Below are 20,183 nucleotides of genomic sequence, written 5' to 3'. Positions count from 1 at the left end.
CCACTTGTTCACATACAGCCAAACTTTTCTCATCAGATCTACACGAATTTCGTAGTTCACATGTTGCATTCAAAACTGCGAATTTCGCTGAAAGGAGACTAGTTTGCATTTAATTTTACCTTTATTTAACCAGTTAAGAACACATTCTTATTTTCAATGACGGCCTAGGAACGGTGGGTTAACTGCCTTGTTCAGGGGCAGAATGACAGATTTGTACCTTGTCAGCTGGGGGGTTTGAACTCGCAACCTTCCGGTTACTAGTCCAACGCTCTAACCACAATGGGGCTGCCGCCCCATTCCTTCAATTGAATGATTTCCTTTTCTGAACTCTGTAAAATTGTTTAAATGTTTTGTTCAGTATACACACAATCAAATCTGACAAAAGACCAGACAAAAACTTGCATATTTCTTGGAACATTTATTTTGATAGCAAAACAGTTTATCCGAGCTTGGTGGCCAGTTCCTTGGCCTTTGCCTTCTCCAGCTTTGTGATGCGGGCGGTGGACTTGGGGCCCATGATACCACCTCCCCAGTGACGACGGATCTAGGAAAGGAAGCACATTGTCATGATTTAATTCAGCCTGGTGGAGAATGGCATAAGACAGAAAGGCGAAGACTGCAGCAATCTGGTGACTTGTGTGCCTCCAGATCCCCTCCAGTTATGTAGCAACAGGATATCGCAATATTTTTGACAATCGATATTTGACTCCAGTATCAGTTTGTAAAAAGGTAGCGCTAGCTAGAGCTAGTCCGCTGTGCCAAAAGGCTGGTATTTTTAATCCTATAGCTTGTTCTCAATCCCACAAAAATTAGTGAGCCAACATGTTCAGCACTACCATTTCCCCAATTGATCAGAACTCGTTTTCAGGTCCTCGGTCTCCCTGCAGCATACAGTGAGCAATACGTTTGGAACATAAAAATCACAATACATTTTGTATCGGCGCCTAAATATCGTGAAATTGTATCGTGAGGTTCCTGCCAATTCCCCGCCCTTGAAGCCATATACAGAAATTAACACATGCAAAGGATCGTTAACAAAGAAATTGCATCAGTGATCCTAGTGGGTGGCAATATCCCTTTTAAGAGAGCAAAGATGTCAAGCCATGTGAACACACAAGATAATCCATTCCATCTTCAGGACACCAAAACATACTGGCTTGTCTACTTGTCAATATTAACAAAGATAAATAATAATAATAATAAATGCCATTTAGCAGACGCTTTTATCCAAAGCGACATTCTACGTATGGGTGGTCCCGGGAATCGAACCCACTACCCTGGCGTTACAAGCGCCATGCTCTACCAACTGTGCTACAGAAGGACTATTCAGAGCCCCATAAACACCAAAGATGGTGGGGGCAGACCAGCCACTCACCTCCTCGTATCTGTCATTGTAGTTGGTCTTGATGGCTTCCACCAGCTTGGCAAGGGCACCTTTGTCCTCACTGAAAAGGTAGGAACATGTCGTCAGTGCATCGTCACAAAGAACATTTGAGCGCCAGTTAAACACTGCACACAATCCTTTGGTTCACGGTTAAAAAGCTCACAAAGCAACATGTTCAGTTGAAGAAATTCATACATCATCGCCAAAGGATTTAATCAATATTATAAAGCACAAATTCCTAGGCCTTAGTGCATCAACACCAAATTCCTAGGCCTTAGTGCATCAACACCAAATTCCTAGGCCTTAGTGCATCAACACCAAATTCCTAGGCCTTAGTGCATCAACACCACTTTCACAGATGTTTGGCTATGCCACCTGTTACTTACGGGTTTGTCTGTGTGAAGGCAACTGAAGTACAGGTCTTTCTGTGCACCAGTCGTCCCAACCTGGCCTTTCCCTTGACAATGCAGTAAGGGACACCCATCTTACGACACAGAGCAGGCAAGAACACCACCAACTACAAAGGGGAAAAGAAAATGTCAAGTATCTATTCTTTGTGGACCAAACACTTGACTGTGCTTTTGCTTCTCAACCGCAATATTAGTCTTCGCTCAGAATTAAAAAGATTGTATGTTTTGATCCACATTGAGGATTCAGGTGAAGAAATTCAAGCATCATTGCAAAGAACCACATTAGCCCATGAATAATGATCAAGTCTGCAACAGCTCACCCATAATGAGCAAAATAACCATAGAATAGTGAAAGGAGTCCTACCTCAATAGGGTCCACATCGTGGGCAATGACCACCAGCTGGGCCTTCTTGCTTTCCACTAGAGTGGTGACCGTGTTCACACCTATGGGAGAATTCAACATGGATATCAAAAACATGTTCAACCACAAGTTCTGTTGAACTAGTCAAAAACAATTATTGTGGCTGATGCTCAGAGTTAAAAAGCTCAAACTACATGATTGTTTCAGGTGAAGAAATTCAAACATCATTGCATCAAGGCCAAAGTATGTAATCTAAAAATGACTTCAATCCCTCATGCCTCACCTGCACGGAGAACAGGAGGCCTCTTGGTTGGGGTATCTCCCTTTCCAGCAGCCTTCTGCTCAGCGCGGGCCAGCAGCCTCTGCTTCTTCTCCTGCTTGGTCTCCGGCCTGTACTTGTGGGCCAGTTTGAACAGCTGTGTGGCTGTGGAGATACAGAATTAGTACATCCCACTGGATCTGAGGAATTGCAGAAAAAAATCTGCAACTCAATTTGTCAAAAGTTAGGGATCCAGCCGAACAGCTTGAGGGTCTTTCAAGTACAGTAAGGTGCATCAGTGATCTTGGTGGGTGTCAACATTGCTGTTCAGTTAGCAAATATTCTTTCACATCATCTGCAAAACCCACAATATTACCAGCCATCTTCAGAAACAATTCCCCCATGTCAATACACAACTCAGCAATATTGATAAGCCCATGCACAGACCTACCAGTCTGGCGGTCCAGTGCCTGGGTGAACTGGTTGATCGCAGGGGGGACCTTCAGACGCTTGTACAGGATGGAGCGCTGCCTCTGTAGGCGAATGTAGCGGGGCCATTTCACAAAGCGTGTCAGATCACGCTTGGGCTGGATGTCCTGACCTATAAACATGGGGGGGGGGTTAGTGCATCTAGTCACTTTGGAATGAATAGAAAATAGTCTAAAAGCCACTATAATCATGAAAGAAGTGCATCAGCGATCTTGGTGGGTTGTCTGCATTGTTGTTAAGATAGCAAATATTCTTTACATCATCTGCACATGTTGACATGGGAAAATGTCTTAACAGTTAGTGAAGATCTAATAGAAATCCCAGGTTGACTTTACTCACCAATGCCATAGTTCTTTGGCCTCTTCTCGAACAGGGGATTGACCACTTTCTTGGCCTCGTGCTTCTTGGCCACTGAAGGGGCGGGAGCCACCTTCTTCCCCTTGGACTTCTTGCCTTTAGGCTTTCAAAAACAGGTAAGACTGGTGAGCATAACGTTAAACGGTCAAATACATTTAACAGAACATAACTTGACTGTGGCTTTAGCTCAGGGTTAAAAAGCTCGTGTTTTGAATCAACATAACAGATTCAGTTCAAGAAATTCAAAGCATCATTGCAAAAGCCAATAATAAAAATGTCTGTGCGAACAGACATCAACACTAGCGTCTTCGGCGGTAACGTTAGCTATGGCTACCTAGTTAGCACATTTGACTACCCAGCTCTCAAAGGCATACAATGGTTTACTTGACAACTTCCAATTACTTCATAATTTGATATCCTTCACCACTACTGTTATGGACAATGAGTTAACGCAATCTGGGCGCATGGAACAGGCCGTGAGACCCGTAGCCTGAACTGACGCGAAGTTAGGCCTTCGAGACTCGCTAGCTACGTTGCAATAGCCCTTTAGTCCCACATCAACTATACATTTTCCAAGATGCGTAAAAAGTGTAATGCATGATTTAACGTTTCCATAAACTGCATTTCAACAAGTTCCTAGACACAGATGGTGTTAAAATAAACCACTCTGTATGGGTGGTGTTCCTGCGGACAACTTCCAAGTGCCAAGTCATGGGAGATTTCGGATAAAACATCAAAACATTATTACCATACCAATGTGAAATGGGTGCTTTGTTTATGTACGACAAGTAAGAGTAACTTTTATGACACAAAAAAACATTTAAAAAATAAGATGGTAAGGGATGAAAACATGTATCTTTTCCCCACCAACCGAAATATCCATACACTCACCATGTTGGATCAGACAGAAAGGAAGACCTATGCATTGTGGGTAATTTAAGTTCCGCGATACCTTGACGTGACGTCATTAACAATCGACGGCAAGGTTGTTTTTTTTAACGGGATGTTTCTGTTTTTATAAATAGTTATATTTCAACAATGAATTTGAAGGTAAGTGAGATTTCATGAATAATACTAGACTATATATAGGGTGCACAATCATAAGATATGCCTAAACATATTTGGTTCATGCATTTCTATGCACATTTTTGCAAGTGGAGGAAGTTAATACACTTGTGATAAACTAACGTTACTAACGTTAGCCAGTGCCATGCACTTGTCGTTTTATTTTTCTGGTTAACAACATAACTTTATGATCGTATTTTATGTTATTTATATTATTTATGTGCTTTTAGTGGGTTTGTTCACATTCCTGAATACTATGGCAAGCCAAAGAGCGCTACCTCAAAGCAAGGAGAGCCTTCTTCAGAACTACAACAAAAGACTGAAGGATGACATTAGGTCCATTCTAGACAACCTCACAGAAATCATCAAAACTGCAAAGGTAGCTGTAACATTACGATATTTGTGTGTGTGTGTGTGTGTGTGTGTGCGCGCGCGCGCGCCACGTGTGCAGCATGCAACCTGTGTAAAAAGTACAGTGAAATTCTGACCTTTTAGAGTTCTTTCCCAAAAATGCAGTGACAATAATAGTAATATTATTATAATAATATATATAATAGAAAATAGAGTAGCAAATACAAGTAAAAATAAAAACCACGTAAAAACTATGATGAGCGTTAAAGAAAGTATGTACTGGTCAGTGCCAGTACCTTATTCAATGTGCAGGGGTACTGGAGTGGTTGAGGTGGGTTTATACATAAAAAGTGACTGGTAGTAAGGATATACATGTGAACAGGCATGAAAAGTTACTGTTAGCAGGAATATATAAATACTCATGGTAATATACTAATGGTAGAATATACATGTAAACATGAGTAATAGTGACCAGTAGCAGAATAATCATTGGACAGCTGCATAATGGAGTAATACATCTAATGAATAATAATTTTAGCAGCAGCGTAGGTTGTGTTTGAGTTTGTATAGACCTGTTGATGGTCCTTGGGAGAGGGAGAGCAGTTGTGGTTAGCAATTTTACCGTGTTATGGCCAGGGGATTAAAGCTGTTTAGGAGTCTGTTTGTCCGAGTCTTGATGCACTGGTAGACTGGAGCATGGAGAGCATGTCCCGGGTAGCTGGAATCTTTGGCAATTTCTCAGACACCACCTGGCATGTACGTCCTGGATAGCTGGGAGCTCGCTCCCAGTGGTGCCCTGGGCTGTCCGCACCACCCTCTCGTAGGGCCTTCCAGTCGCAGAGTGGTGAGACATAGTTTGTGTTTGTCTGTGTGAGAGAGAGAAACAGAAAAAGTGTTGATTTTTTTACTGAAAGAATGACAGTCCAACCAAAATGTGTTGTTTTGCTTCAGGTAGAGGATGAGACACAGGTCTCTCGGGCTACACAGGCTGAGCAGGACCATTATGAGATGCATGTCAGAGCAGCCAACATAGTAAGTACATTCATTATACTATACACACATACCACCCAGACTCCCTTGAAACTAAACAAGCTTGTCTTTAAACCCCAGAGTGTATATTCATGACACTAGTAAAGTAAATGATAAACACGGAATTTAATCCTGTCTCATATTCATTGGGGCATGGAAACAGAAAACATTTGAAAATCTTTTGAAACTAAAAACATTGGTAGTCCTTCCCTGTTTCAGTCAGTGCTTTCCCCATTTGGTGCATAATGGACATGAGTGCATGTTACAAAGCAAAAGCACCAGTGATAATCCCAGTGGTTTGTTGTTGTGTCTAAAGGTGCGTGCGGGCGAGTCCCTGATGAAACTGGTGTCGGACCTGAAACAGTTCCTGATCCTCAACGACTTCCCGTCAGTCAACGAGGCCATCAGCCTGCAGAACCAGCAGCTGCGTTCGCTGCAGGAGGAGTGCGACAAGAAGCTCACCTCTCTCCGCGACGAGATCGCCATCGACCTGTACGAGCTAGAGGAAGAATATTACTCCTCCAGGTACAAGTAGGCTCATACTGTACAGTCGTTGATCATTTGGCCTACTCCATCATGCCCTATAGCCCCAACCTAGCCCCTACATTATAGCACCTATACCCCTCACCGCCGTGCCTTATGAAGGGTTGCTCTTACCCCACCACCACCAGTCATTAGTTCGTTATTGTCTTTGTGTGTTGAGTCAACTTCATGAGAATATCTAAATGCCCGGGTTCAATAGATGATTGATCTATGGTCAAAAATCAATTGCAGTACATTTAACGTGATAATCTCATTTAGTTTAAAATTAAATGAAGTGCCTTGTTTGACATGCCTCTGGAAGTTTTTATCCTCATGTATGATAGATTGTAGGTCTCTACATGGTAAATGTTACACTCAATCACAAGTGTGGAGTTTCTACTGTATCTGGTTGCTATATTCTTCCTCAGTTCTTTGTAATTGGAAGTGATGAATAAGAGAACGTGCATAGAGAGGAGGAAAGGGAAATGTCAGAAAAATACATGTTAAATGCTTTGTAGCATATTTCTTGGACTCTTATGAAGAACAAAAACTCTGATACAATCACAAAATCACTGGAAGATTATTTATATCCAATTGTTGTAGTTGTTCCTCCATTAACATGTCTTTATAACCCCAAATATAAATTATGGATGTATAGGTCAATTAACCATTGTAATAATCACACCAGCCATTTGAAGCTTTCTATGTTATTAATTTTCTATAGAATGTTTTTTGACTGGAAAGTGCTAGACATGCCTCAAATCCAATCTCTTATGAGGGTTCCATAAACTTGTTTGAACAGAGTCCAGTATCTCTACCGATTCCATCCCTAGCTAGCCGACAAGTTACCAAGCCAGTAACCGTGCAAACTGTGTTCACAAAGCATACATTGTTGCACGAACATCAACTATGGCATTATGTCTATATCAGTCACCTACATAGATCCACCCTTAAACCCTTTTTAAACTTTGAAAAATAAACTAGAGACAAAACAATGTAGTTCGTTGTCTAATTTGTTTAACTGTGAGAAATCTAGCTGTCTCTCTGGATGCTGCTTTTAGGCATGCAAGGTGTTGGGGCCACTCTTTTTCTCTTCCTTTGCACTTCCTGTTCTTACCCCTGCATCAGGACCTAATACACTTCTGGGATTATGGTTACAAAATTAGGTGATTTAGGTGTTTTAAGCACTCAGTTCAAGATGACCCAAAGCTAGTCATTGACCCTTTGCTCCAGGTCATGTTCCATTGATTGTGTTGCATTTGGAAATGGAAAAAATACAAGCTATGAACGTGTTCAATCTTTGAGATCGCATTGAGGCTGTTAATAGCGAAGACGGACAGGAATGAAGACACACTTATATAGGGATATCATCACAGCACCAGATAACATTTCTCTGTGATCCTTAGAGCTTAAGCTTGTCCTTTATACTGCTGTTTACTGACTTCTTGTGTGTATCATACCTGTCTGTCTCTTTGGTGCATGTGTGTGTGTGTCTGTACCAGATGTGAGTCTGCCCCTTCCTCTCTGTGCTTTGCTGATTCTATGCCCCCCTATGGTTTTTGTTCTGGTAAAGCTACAGTCAGTGGGACAGTACGGACCTGCCTCTGTGCGAGGCCTACCGGCGCCGGGACAGTTGGGCGTCCCCGGATGGGGGTGACACATCTAGATCAGCCCAGGAGGGCGTGGAGGACACAGACGGACCCACCTCACAGGAAACTACCCCCAAACACAACTTAAACGGTCACGGGACCACTGGCGCGATAGATGAGCCCTAAAGCACTGGACCATATGGATGGGCACAAAGACGGGTTGGGTGACAACGTCAAAAACACTATGCACACACATCGATGTGGCCGGGAGGCATGCATTTTTATGATTCTAAACGGTCAGATAGCTAACAACAATGACAAGAAGCTTCCAAGTGGGGAATTGTAGGTGGCTTGTTTAATCTTTTTCACTAGCTACAGTTCAAGTCGGAAGTTTACATACATTTAGGTTGGAGTCATTTGAAAACTCATTTTTCTACAACTCCACAAATATTTTGTGAACAAACTGTAGTTTTGGCAAGTCGGTTAGGACATCTACTTTGTGCATGACACAAGTAATTTTTCCAACAACTGTTTACAGACAGATTAATTTAACTTATAATTCACTTTATCACAATTCCAGTGGATCAGCAGTTTACATACACTAAGTTGACTGTGCCTTTAAACATCTTGGAAAATTCCAGAAAATAATGTCATGGCTTTAGAAACTTCTGATAGGCTAATTGACATAATTTGAGTCAATTGGAGGTGTACCTGTGGATGTATTTCAAGGCCTATCTTCAAACTCAGTGCCTCTTTGCTTGACATCATGGGAAAATCAAAAGAAATCAGCCAAGACCTCAGAAAAACAATTGTAGACCTCCACAAGTCTGGTTCATCCTTGGGAGCAATTTCAAAACGCCTGAAGTTACCACGTTCATCTGTACAAACGATAATATGCAAGTGGGCCCACACACATGGGACCACACAGCCGTCATACTGCTCAGGAAGGAGACGCGTTCTGTCTCCGAGAGTACTTTGGTGGGAAAAGTGCAATCCCAGAACAAAAGCAAAGGAACATGTGAAGATGCTGAAGGAAACAGGTACAAAAGTATCTATATCCACAGTAAAACGAGTCCTATATCAACATAACCTGAAAGGCCGCACAGCAAAGAAGAAGCCACTCCTCAAAAACTGCCATAAAAAAGCCAGAATACGGTTTGCAACTGAACATGGGGACAAATATTGTCATTTTTGGAGATATGTCCTCTGGTCTGATGAAACAAAAATAGAACTGTTTGGCCATAATGGCCATCGTTATGTTTAGAGGAAAAAGGGGGAGGCTTGCAAGCCGAAGAACACCGTCCCAACCATGAAGCACGGGGGTGGCAGCATCAAACATGGGGGTGCTTTGCTGCAGGAGGGACTGGTGCACTTCACAAAATAGATGGCATCATGAGGGAGGAAAATTATGTGGATATATTGAAGCAACATCTTAAGACATTAGTCAGGAATTTAAAGCTTGGTTGCAAATGGGTCTTCCAAATGGACAATGGCCCCAAGCATAACTTCCAAAGTTATGGCTTAAGGACAACAAAGTCAAGATATTGGAGTGGCCATCACAAAGCCATGACCCCAATCCTCTAGAACATTTGTGGGCAGAACTAAAAAAAGTGTGTGCGAGCAAGGAGGCCTACAAACCTGACTCAGTTACACCAGCTCTGCCAGGAGGAATGAGCCAAAATTCACCCAACTTATTGTGGGAAGCTTGTGGAAGGCTACCTGAAACTTTTGACCTAAGGTAACAATTTAAAGGCAATGCTACCAAATCCTAATTGAGTGTATGTAAACTTCTGACCCACTGGGAATGTGATGAAAGATATAAAAGCTGAAATAAATCATTCTCTCTACTATTATTCTGAAATTTCACATTCTTAAAATAAAGTGGTGATCCTAACTGACCTAAGACAGGGAATTTTGGATAGGATTAAATGTCAGGAATTATGAAAAACTGAGTTTAAATGTATTTGACTAAGGTGTATGTAAACTTCCGACTTCAACTGTATGTAACCAACAGCTGTAACGATGTATTTGAGAGAGAATTGCTCATTGGGCAAATGTATTTGTGTTTTCAATAAACATTTGGAGACTAAATGTAGTTTACAACCCTGTCTGTTTTGCCCTATAGTTGTGCACAGGTCGGTTTGGTTGCTAAACAAAACAAACCTTCTATTGGAACAAGAGAATGGACCTCTCCCTCCATCACTGTGTATAACTACGGTATAACTATGGTTCTAACAACACTCCAAACTGCACAAACATCACACATATTTTATGAAATCAATCATGATAATCAACTGTAACAGTTCATAAATGCTGTAAGATCTGTAGGGATGTATTTGCAATTTTAGTGTTGTTCATTCATGAATAGTTGGGACAAGATTAGAAGTAATAATACAACTAGTTTGTTAACCTAGTGGCAGAGATGTACAGTATTACTAGATGCCATTTTCTTTCGTTCTGTTAAAACATGTTTAAATGTATGACTATAGGACAGCATGTCATGGACATGTTATTGGGTTTCTTTTGCAGCATTATTTTTGTAATTTTGCAATTTCAGTTAGTACGCGTCTGTTAATTCCATGAAGGATTAGACAAGTCAATAAAACATAATTATAAACTCAAGCTTCGGCCTTTTATCTTTTTAAAAATCCCAGAAATTTATGGGAAAATCTGAAAATGTATACTGCTACAACAAAAATACTTTTATTCAAACTTTGACACAAGAATTCTAAAATAGCATGGGAAATGTATTGTGGAAACCAAGGATGGCATGACACCATCACATAATTCAGATTTATGACATTTCACATGCTATCTGCAATGGTAAAATACAAATATAGACAATACAAAACAATGATCAAGTCCCAGACAATATAACAATGCTGGAAACAAAAATGAGAAGGGGCTATAAAGACAAAGGTGTTCACGAGGAAAACAGGCAGACTTTTGTTTTCTGAAGAACATTTAGGGCTGGCTTCCAGGACACAGATTAAGCCTAGTCCGAGACTAAAAAGCATGTTTAGTAGAGATTCTGTCCCCAGTATCTGTGATTCCTCTTCTTTAACTTCTCGAAGTGGTAGTTATCAGTGGCCTTCTCGTTGTTGGGCCTCTTGCGATGTTTGGGTGGTTCCACAGCTGGGACAGACGAGTGCAGATTGACAGTTGGCTTCTCTAATAGGTCAAAATATGTCAGCTAAAAATATAAACATCTCTTCATTTCAGAAATACTGTGTTATCCTATCTGTGTCAACAGTTGATTCTCTCAAAACGGTGTGTGAATGTTTATATAGAGTACCAGTTAAAAGTGTGGAAAAACACCTAATCATTCCAAGGTTTTTCATTATTTAAATGTTTTTTCTACATTGTAGAATAATAGTGAAGACATCAAAACTATGGAATAACACATGGAATCATATAGTAACCAAAAAAGTGTTAAACAAATCTAAATATATTTTATATATTCGAGATTCTTCAAAGTAGCCACCCTTTGCCTTGATGACAGCTTTGCACACTCTTGGCATTCTCTCAACCAGCTTCATGAGGTAGTCACTTGGAATGCATTTCAATTAACAGGTGTGCCTTGTTAATTTGTGGAATTTCTTCCCTTAATGCGTTTGAGCCAATCAGTTGTGTTGTGACAAGGTAGGGGTGGTATACAATAGATAGCCCTATTTGGAAAAAGACAAAGTCCATGTTATGGCAAGAACAGCTCAAATAAGCAAAGAGAAACAACAGTCCATCATTACTTTAAGACATGAAGGTCAGTCAATCAGGAAAAGTACAAGAACTTTGTCATTTTCTTCAAGTCCAGACGCAAAAACCATCAAGCGCTATGATGAAACTGGCTATCATGAGGACCGCCACAGGAAAGGAAGACCCCGAGTTACCTCTGCCGCAGAGGATAAATTGCAGCCCAAATCAATGCTTCACGGAGTTCAAGTAACAGACACATCTCAACATCAACTGTTCAGAGGAGACTGAATCAGGACTTCATGGTCGAATTTCTGCAAAGAAACCACTACTAAAGGTCACCAGTAATAAGAAGAGACTTGCTTGAGCCATGAGAAACATGAGCAATGGACATTAGACGCAGTATAGGGGGTAGTGCGTACGGCCCAGTAACATCACTGGGGCTAAGCTGCCTGCCATCCAGGACCTCTACACCGGTGTCAGAGGAAGGCCCTAAAAATTGTCAAAGACCCCAGCCACCCCAGTCATAGACTGTTCTCTCTACTACCACATGGCAAGCGGTACCGGAGTGCCAAGTCTAAAACAAAAAGGCTTCTCAACATTTTTTACCCCCAAGCCATAATCAAATGGCTACCTGGACTATTTGCATTGTGTGCCCCCCCCCAGCCCCTCTTTTACACTGATGCTGCTCTCTGTTTATCATATATGCATAGTCACTGTATCTATACATTCATGTGCATACTACCTCAATCAACCTGACTAACCAGTGTCTGTATGTAGCCTCGCTACTGTATATAGTTTCGCTACTGTTATTTTTCACTGCATTTTTACTGTTGTTTTTATTTCTTTACTTACCTATTGTTCAACTAATACGTTTTTGCACTATTGGTTAGAGCCTGTAAGTCAGCATTTCACTGTAAGGTCTACAACTGTTGTATTCGGAGCATGTGACAAATAAACTTTGATTTGATTTGAGACCGGTGGAAATCTGTTCTTTGGTCTGATGATTCCAAATTTGAGGTTTTTGGTTCCAACCGCTGCGTCTTTGTGAGACGCAGAGTAGGTGAACAGATGATCTCAGAATGTGTGGTTCCCACCGTGAAGCATGGAGGAGGACGTGTAATGGAGTATGTGTAATAGTGTGCGGGTGCTTTGCTGGTGATTCTGTCTGTGATTTATTTAGAATTCAAGGCACACTTAGCAAGCATGTCTACCACAGCATTCTGCAGCAATATGCCATCCCATCTGGTTTGAGCTTAGTGGGACTATCATATGTTTCTCAACAGGACAATGACGCAACACAAACCTCCAGGCTTTCTAAGGGATATTTGACCAAGAAGGAAAGTGATGGAGTTCTGCATCATATGACCTGGCCTCCAGAATCACCTGACCTCAACTCAATTGAGATGGTTTGGGATGAGTTGGACCGCAGAGTGAAAGAAAAGCAGTCAACAAGTGCTCAGCAAATGTGGGAACACCTTTAAGAATGTTGAAAAAGCATTCCAGGTGAATAGCTCATGAAGCTGGTTGAGAGAATGCCAAGCGTGTGCAAAGCTGTCTTCAAGGCAAAGGGTGGCTAATTTGAAGAATCTAAAATATAAATATATTTTGATTTGTTTTGATTACTACATGATTCCATATGTTTTAGTTCATGGTTTTGATGTCTTCACTATTATTCTACAATGTAGAAAATAGTACAAATAAAGAAAAAACCCTTGAATGAGTGTGTCCTAATTTTGACACATCTGTACTGACCTCGCTTTCTGGATGATAGTGGGGTGAACAGGAAGTGGCTCTAGTGGTTGTTGTCCTTTATGATATTTTTGGCCTTCCTGTGACAGGTGCTGTAGGTGTCCTGGAGGGCAGGTATTTTTCCCCGGTTATGCGTTGGGCAGACCGCACCACCCTCTGGAGAGCCCTGTGGTTGTGGGCGGTGTAGTTGCCGTAACAGGTGGTGATACAGCCCGACAGGATGATCTCAATTGTGCATCTGTAAAAGTTTGTGAGGGTTTAGGTGCTGTTAAACCTTTTTCACCACACTTTGTCTCTATACTGCCGTTTTGCCTGTTTGATTGCCTTGTGGAGGGAATAACTACACGGTTTGTATTCTGCCAGTATTCTTCTCTGTATTCTTTCCCAGTCTTCTTGCCATGTTTATAGTTGTAGTCGGAAGTTTACATACACTTGGGTTGGAGTCATTAAAACTTGTTTTTCAACCACTTCACAAATGTATTGTTAACAAACTATAGTTTTTGCAAGTCGGTTAGGACATCTACTTTGTGCATGACACAAGTCATTTTTCCAACAATTGTTTACAGACAGATTATTTCACTTATAATTCACTGTATCACAATTCCAGTGGGTCAGGAGTTTACATACACTAAGTTGACTGTGTCTTTAAATAGCTTGGAAAATACCACAAAATGATGTCATGGCTTTTGAAGCTTCTGATAGGCTAACTGATATAATTTGAGTCAATTGGAGGTGTACCTGTGGATGTATTTCAAGGCCTACCTTCAAACTCAATGCCTCTTTGCTTGACATCATGGGAAAGTCAAAAGAAATCAGCCAAGACCTCAGAAAAAAAATTGTAGACCTCCACAAGTCTGGTTCATCCATCCTTGGGAGCAATTTCCAAAATATTTACATTACATTTACATTTAAGTCATTTAGCAGACGCTCTTATCCAGAGCGACTTACAAATTGGTGCATACACCTTATGACATCCAGTGGAACAGCCACTTTACAATAGTGCATCTAAATCTTTTAGGGGGGTGAGAAGGATTACTTACCCTATCCTAGGTATTCCTTGAAGAGGTGGGGTTTCAGGTGTCTCCGGAAGGTGGTGATTGACTCCGCTGTCCTGGCGTCGTGAGGGAGTTTGTTCCACCATTGGGGGTCCAGAGCAGCGAACAGTTTTGACTTGGCTGAGCGGGAACTGTACTTCCTCAGTGGTAGGGAGGCGAGCAGGCCAGAGGTGGATGAACGCAGTGCCCTTGTTTGGGTGTAGGGCCTGATCAGAGCCTGGAGGTACTGAGGTGCCGTTCCCCTCACAGCTCCGTAGGCAAGCACCATGGTCTTGTAGCGGATGCGAGCTTCAACTGGAAGCCAGTGGAGAGAGCGGAGGAGCGGGGTGACGTGAGAGAACTTGGGAAGGTTGAACACCAGACGGGCTGCGGCGTTCTGGATGAGTTGTAGGGGTTTAATGGCACAGGCAGGGAGCCCAGCCAACAGCGAGGTGCAGTAATCAAGACGGGAGATGACAAGTGCCTGGATTAGGACCTGCGCCGCTTCCTGTGTGAGGCAGGGTCGTACTCTGCGGATGTTGTAGAGCATGAACCTACAGGAATGGGACACCGCCTTGATGTTAGTTGAGAACGACAGGGTGTTGTCCAGGATCACAAAATACTGAAGGTACCGTCATTCCGTTCAGGAAAGAGATGCGTTCTGTCTCCTAGAGATGAACGTACTTTAGTGGGAAAAGTGCAAATCAATCCCAGAACAACAGCAAAGGACCTTATGAAGATGCTGGAGGAAACAGGTACAAAAGTATCTATATCCACAGTAAAACGAGTCCTATATCGACATTACCTGAAAGGCCGCTCAGCAAGGAAGAAGCCACTGCTCCAAAACCGCCATAAAAAAATGCCAGACTATGGTTTGCAACTGCATATGGGGACAAAGGTCGTCATTTTTTGAGAAATGTCCTCTGGTCTGATGAAACAAAAATAGAACTGTTTGGCCATAATGTCCATCGTTTTGTTTGGAGGAAAAAGGGGGAGGCTTGCAAGCCGAAGAACACCATCCCAACCGTGAAGCACGGGGGTGGCAGCATCATGTTGTGGAGGGACTGGTGCACTTCACAAAATAGATAACATCGTGAGGAACGAAAATGATGTGGATATATTGAACCAACATCTCAAGACATCAGTCAGGAAGTTAAAGCTTGGTCGCAAATGGGTCTTCCAAATGGACAATGACCCCAAGCATACTTCCAAAGTTGTGGCAAAATGGCTTACGGACAACAAAGTCAAGGTATTGGAGTGGCCATCACAGTTTTGTGCGAATGCTGCCATCTATCCACAGTTTCTGGTTAGGATAGGATTTAATAGTCACAGTGGGTACATCTCCTATACACTTCCTGATAAACTCAGTCACCGTATCAGTATATTCGTCAACGTTATTTGTGGAGGCTGCCAGGAACATATCCTTGTCCACGTGATACAAAACAATCTTGAAGAGTTGATTCCGATTGGTTAGACCAGCGTTGAATAGTTCTCAGGTACGTACTACAGTCAACGTGTTGATAGAACTTCAGACAGACTTTTTCACAAATTTGCTTTTTAAAAAATCCCCAGCTACAATAAATAGGATATGTGGTTTCCAGTTTGCATAAGGTCCAGTGAAGTTCTTTTAGGGCCGTTGGGGTATCGGCTTGAGGGGGGATATACACGGCTGTGACTATAACCAAAGATAATTCTCTTGGGAGGTAATATGTCGGCATTTGATTGTGAGTTATTCTAGGTCGGGTGAACAAAAGGCCTTGAGTTCCTGTATGTTATCACAATCACACCATGAGTCGTTAATCATGAAACATGCAACCCCGCCCCTTCTTCTTCCCGGAGAGATATTTATTACTGTATGCGCGATGAACTGAGAACCCAACTGGCTAGACGGACTAGTATATCCCGAGAGAGCCAAGGGCTATTTGGCCTCCTCCGTAAAGATGCTGTTCTTTATCTGAGGAATAAAGAAATAAACAATGCTCTCTATCCAAGCCGTGGGGGGTCAAACAAATCAAATCAAATTTGTCACATACACATGGTTAGCAGATGTTAATGCGAGTGTAGCGAAATGCTTGTGCTGCTAGTTCCGACAATGCAGTAATAACCGACAAGTAATCTAACTAACAATTCCAAAACTACTGTCTTATACACAGTGTAAGGGGATAAAGAATATGTACATAAGGATTATGAATGAGTGATGGTACAGAGCAGCATAGGCAAGATACAGTAGATGGTATCGAGTACAGTATATACATATGAGATGAGTATGTAAACAAAGTGGCATAGTTAAAGTGGCTAGTGATACATGTATTACATAAAGATGCAGTAGATGATATAGAGTACAGTATATACGTATACATATGAGATGAATAATGTAGGGTATGTAAACATTATATTAGGTAGCATTGTTTAAAGTGGCTCGTGATATATTTTACATTTTCCATCAATTCCCATTATTAAAGTGGCTGGAGTTGAGTCGGTGTCAGTGTCAGTGTGTTGGCAGCAGCCACTCAATGTTAATGGTGGCTGTTTAACAGTCTGATGGCCTTGAGATAGAAGCTGTTTTTCAGTCTCTCGGTCCCAGCTTTGATGCACCTGTACTGACCTCGCCTTCTGGATGATAACGGGGTGAACAGGCAGTGGCTCGGGTGGTTGATGTCCTTGATGATCTTTATGGCCTTCCTGTAACATTGGGTGGTGTAGGTGTCCTGGAGGGCAGGTAGTTTGCCCCCGGTGATGCGTTGTGCAGACCTCACTACCCTCTGGAGAGCCTTACGGTTGTGGGCGGAGCAGTTGCCATACCAGGCGGTGATACAGCCTGCCAGGATGCTCTCGATTGTGCATCTGTAGAAGTTTGTGAGTGCTTTTGGTGACAAGCCGAATTTCTTCAGCCTCCTGAGGTTGAAGAGGCGCTGCTGCGCCTTCTTCACGATGCTGTCTGTGTGAGTGGACCAATTCAATTTGTCCGTGATGTGTATGCCGAGGAACTTAAACCTACCCTCTCCACTACTTTTCATCGATGTGGATAGGGGGGTGTTCCCTCTGCTGTTTCCTGAAGTCCATAATCATCTCCTTAGTTTTGTTGACGTTGAGTGTGAGGTTATTTTCCTGACACCACACTCCGAGGTCCCTCACCTCCTCCCTGTTGGCCGTCTCGTCATTGTTGGTAATCAAGCCTACCACTGTTGTGTCGTCCGCAAACTTGATGATTGAGTTTGAGGCGTGCGTGGCCACGCAGTCGTGGGTGAACAGGGAGTACAGGAGAGGGCTCAGAACGCACCCTTGTGGGGCCCCAGTGTTGAGGATCAGCGGGGTGGAGATGTTGTTGCCTACCCTCACCACCTGGGGGCGGCCAGTCAGGAAGTCCAGTACCCAGTTGCACAGGGCGGGGTCGAGATCCAGGGTCTCGAGCTTGATGACGAGCTTGGAGGGTACTATGGTGTTGAATGCCAAGCTGTCGTCGATGAACAGCATTCTCACATAGGTATTCCTCTTGTCCAGATGGGTTAGGGCAGTGTGCAGTGTGGTTGAGATTGCATCGTCTGTGGACCTATTTGGGCGGTAAGCAAATTGGAGTGGCTCTAGGGTGTCAGGTAGGGTGGAGGTGATATGGTCATTGACTAGTCTCTCAAAGCACTTCATGATGACGGAAGTGAGTGCTACGGGGCGGTAGTCGTTTAGCTCAGTTACCTTAGCTTTCTTGGGAACAGGAACAATGGTGGCCCTCTTGAAGCATGTGGGAACAGCAGACTGGTATAGGGATTGATTGAATATGTCCATAAACACACACAAACACACACAAACAAGATGCGCTTAAAGATAGTAATAGAGATCAACAAACACCAAAGCTGTTGGTTTTCAGTCACTGGATTTGTTGCAGTACGATTATTGCTGACATTAATACAGTTTCAACAAGTGATTTTAAAAAAACTACACCAAGCTCCAAAATCTGGTCACTACCACAGCCGTAGAAACATTTTGAGACAACTCACTAAATGCCTAGGTCAACCCCGGGGATCCCATTTAGCATTTTATTGGACAACGTCGCCTGTCTCCTTGGTCCAGATGTTCTCCGGCAACTCGTACAGGAGGTCTTCTGTGTTCCTTCAACTTTCTGTACCTCCACTACCGCCAAGCCCTTCTTCGGCTCTGTCTCAATGTACTTCATCCTAGCCAGGAGGACATGGGGAGAGAAAATGCAAAAATATATAGCTTCCAGATATAGAACTTCAAAATTGTGATCAGTAGAGAAAATAGAAAAATATAGAACTTTGAATATATGTAACCTTAAAATTGTGACAGGTAGAGAACATTATAAAAATGTATAGCTTCCTATTGTGCCTAATTCAACCAGGGATGATTGTAGACTATAGAACTGGGAATTAGAATACTAGAATGGACATGATGAACCTTCTTATGATGGCATAATAGACAGCCATTTTGGTCAGGGAGTTGGTCAACCATGGTTTGCCAGTGTTGTGATAAGATATTGTGTAAAATTAGGAATTTGAAGAATTGATCTGCACTGTTTGTTTGTTAGCTAGCTAGCCAGTTATACAGGAATGATGCTATAAATGTTTCAAATTAACTGCCAATATGCCAACATTATATTCAAACAATGCAGTCAATCCACAGCCAAACACTGGCTGAAATCAGCTGAAGATTGGATTTACAAAGGTTGTAAGTGTAACAAGTACCGCTATTGTATCACATAACAGCACTCCAATAGCACTTTCCAAGAAAATAACTATTTAGATATTTATGGTATGTTTACATATATTATAGAGGATATTTATACAGAAAATGGGTATGAAACCTATATAAACTGTATTTATAATTTTTGACAATTCTAGGTTGACAATAATTCCATTACACAATTTCTGATATCACATGCCTTACTTTTATTTTCCGCATGAAGTCAAATCAGGATTATGCCATTAATTCCAATTAGACTGGTTTGGATTTCTCCCTGACCAATATGGCTTCCATTTTCATTCCATTCTGGAACTTTGAGAGTTTATGACATAGCCCCTCTAGTAATTTATCCTAATATTGGGAGCATTTGAGTGGCTAAAGCAACCGACTAGACCAAAGTCGAGGAGTGAAGTCGGAGGTAAATCTGCAATTGACAAAAGTCGGACACAAATGCCTTTTTTCCAACAGAAAAGCTCAGATCAACATGGCAGTGTTACACTTGTTTATAATAGGGTTTCTTTATAATGTCTAAAAAAAAACAATTATCCAACACCCATTCACAAACTGAAATTATGTGTGTACATTATACAAGCAATTCGTGAGAGAGAGCCTCAAATCTCATGTATTTATTCACTGTAGGCTACACATGGTTCTCGTTTCAATCCAGGGATGGTGTTACGGACGGGCCAGGCTACCGGATCTCCTTACCCGTCCAAATAACATACTGAAATATTTATAATTTATTTGACCGAGACGCACATGGACAGTAAGAAGCATCCATCTCTGTTAAAACATCCGAGCGGGCGAAACAGCGCCCCATTGTCTCGTTATGTGTAGCCCAATGTATCTGATGCTGTCTGGACCAAAAGAGTATGTATGACATGTCATACTATGTATGACCAGACCGCACCCGATACATGGGCTACACATTGAGTTGCGCTGTTTCTTTTTATTTATTTTTTTATTATTTTATTTTTATTTTTTTATTAACAACAAATCAATACATACAGCACATGAGGGAACACAAGCATACATAGATTACAAACAATGGACAATCGAGCTAGGGGGTATAATTACACAAGGACCTTAAGGGACATGCATATACTTACAATTCTAACAGATTTTTTGTTAGTAGAGCATTTAACCGTCTTAAAATACAGTTCAATTTCTTTTTGTAGGATACGAAAATGTGGTTT

At 41.9% G+C, this 20,183-nt stretch overlaps 3 protein-coding genes and 6 non-coding genes across 10 annotated transcripts in view; 1 reads left to right on the top strand and 8 right to left on the bottom strand.

Moving 5' to 3' along the window:
• Positions 1 to 403: 403 nt before the first annotated feature.
• LOC118370629 (60S ribosomal protein L7a) lies at positions 404 to 4,191 on the bottom strand. The gene is made up of 8 exons (XM_035755701.2): positions 4,152 to 4,191; positions 3,243 to 3,363; positions 2,866 to 3,015; positions 2,439 to 2,579; positions 2,159 to 2,238; positions 1,771 to 1,901; positions 1,376 to 1,445; positions 404 to 544 (listed from the first exon to the last, which is right to left on the bottom strand). Exons 1-8 carry the CDS (start codon positions 4,152 to 4,154, stop codon positions 440 to 442), a joined length of 801 nt encoding a protein of 266 aa, XP_035611594.1. The 5' UTR covers positions 4,155 to 4,191; the 3' UTR covers positions 404 to 439.
• LOC118370640 (small nucleolar RNA SNORD36) lies at positions 1,523 to 1,590 on the bottom strand. The gene has a single exon (XR_004822848.1). It is a non-coding gene; the product is annotated as a small nucleolar RNA SNORD36 (small nucleolar RNA).
• Positions 1,991 to 2,067, bottom strand: LOC118370639 (small nucleolar RNA SNORD36). Its single transcript, XR_004822847.1, has one exon. It is a non-coding gene; the product is annotated as a small nucleolar RNA SNORD36 (small nucleolar RNA).
• On the bottom strand, positions 2,321 to 2,388 carry LOC118370638 (small nucleolar RNA SNORD36). Its single transcript, XR_004822846.1, has one exon. It is a non-coding gene; the product is annotated as a small nucleolar RNA SNORD36 (small nucleolar RNA).
• LOC118370637 (small nucleolar RNA SNORD24) lies at positions 2,706 to 2,774 on the bottom strand. The gene has a single exon (XR_004822845.1). It is a non-coding gene; the product is annotated as a small nucleolar RNA SNORD24 (small nucleolar RNA).
• Positions 3,103 to 3,171, bottom strand: LOC118370641 (small nucleolar RNA SNORD24). The gene has a single exon (XR_004822849.1). It is a non-coding gene; the product is annotated as a small nucleolar RNA SNORD24 (small nucleolar RNA).
• Positions 3,443 to 3,519, bottom strand: LOC118370636 (small nucleolar RNA SNORD36). Its single transcript, XR_004822844.1, has one exon. It is a non-coding gene; the product is annotated as a small nucleolar RNA SNORD36 (small nucleolar RNA).
• LOC118370630 (mediator of RNA polymerase II transcription subunit 22) lies at positions 4,178 to 10,433 on the top strand. Of its 2 annotated transcripts, XM_035755702.2 has the most exons (5): positions 4,178 to 4,310; positions 4,556 to 4,704; positions 5,628 to 5,708; positions 6,022 to 6,230; positions 7,801 to 10,433. In XM_035755702.2, the coding sequence occupies exons 2-5, from the start codon at positions 4,582 to 4,584 to the stop codon at positions 8,000 to 8,002; spliced, it is 615 nt and encodes a 204-aa protein (XP_035611595.1). In that variant the 5' UTR covers positions 4,178 to 4,310; positions 4,556 to 4,581; the 3' UTR covers positions 8,003 to 10,433. The 2 variants fall into 2 exon arrangements, with proteins under 2 accessions (XP_035611595.1, XP_035611596.1); XM_035755703.2 differs by lacking the exon at positions 7,801 to 10,433 and having other exon boundaries at positions 6,022 to 7,226.
• Positions 10,434 to 14,296: 3,863 nt separating this feature from the next.
• LOC127930804 (uncharacterized) overlaps positions 14,297 to 20,183 on the bottom strand; it is a 300,690-nt gene continuing 294,803 nt past the window's right edge. Inside the window, exon 2 of the mRNA XM_052521632.1 lies at positions 14,297 to 14,846. Coding sequence (XP_052377592.1) covers positions 14,300 to 14,846 — 547 coding nt within the window. The 3' untranslated portion in view covers positions 14,297 to 14,299. The remainder of the gene's footprint in view (positions 14,847 to 20,183) is intronic.

Source organism: Oncorhynchus keta, chromosome 6 (genome assembly GCF_023373465.1).
Source record: "Oncorhynchus keta strain PuntledgeMale-10-30-2019 chromosome 6, Oket_V2, whole genome shotgun sequence".
Classification (NCBI taxonomy): domain Eukaryota; kingdom Metazoa; phylum Chordata; class Actinopteri; order Salmoniformes; family Salmonidae; genus Oncorhynchus; species Oncorhynchus keta.
Note: the sequence above shows the minus strand (reverse complement) of the source record. Positions and strands in the feature narration are given on the sequence as shown.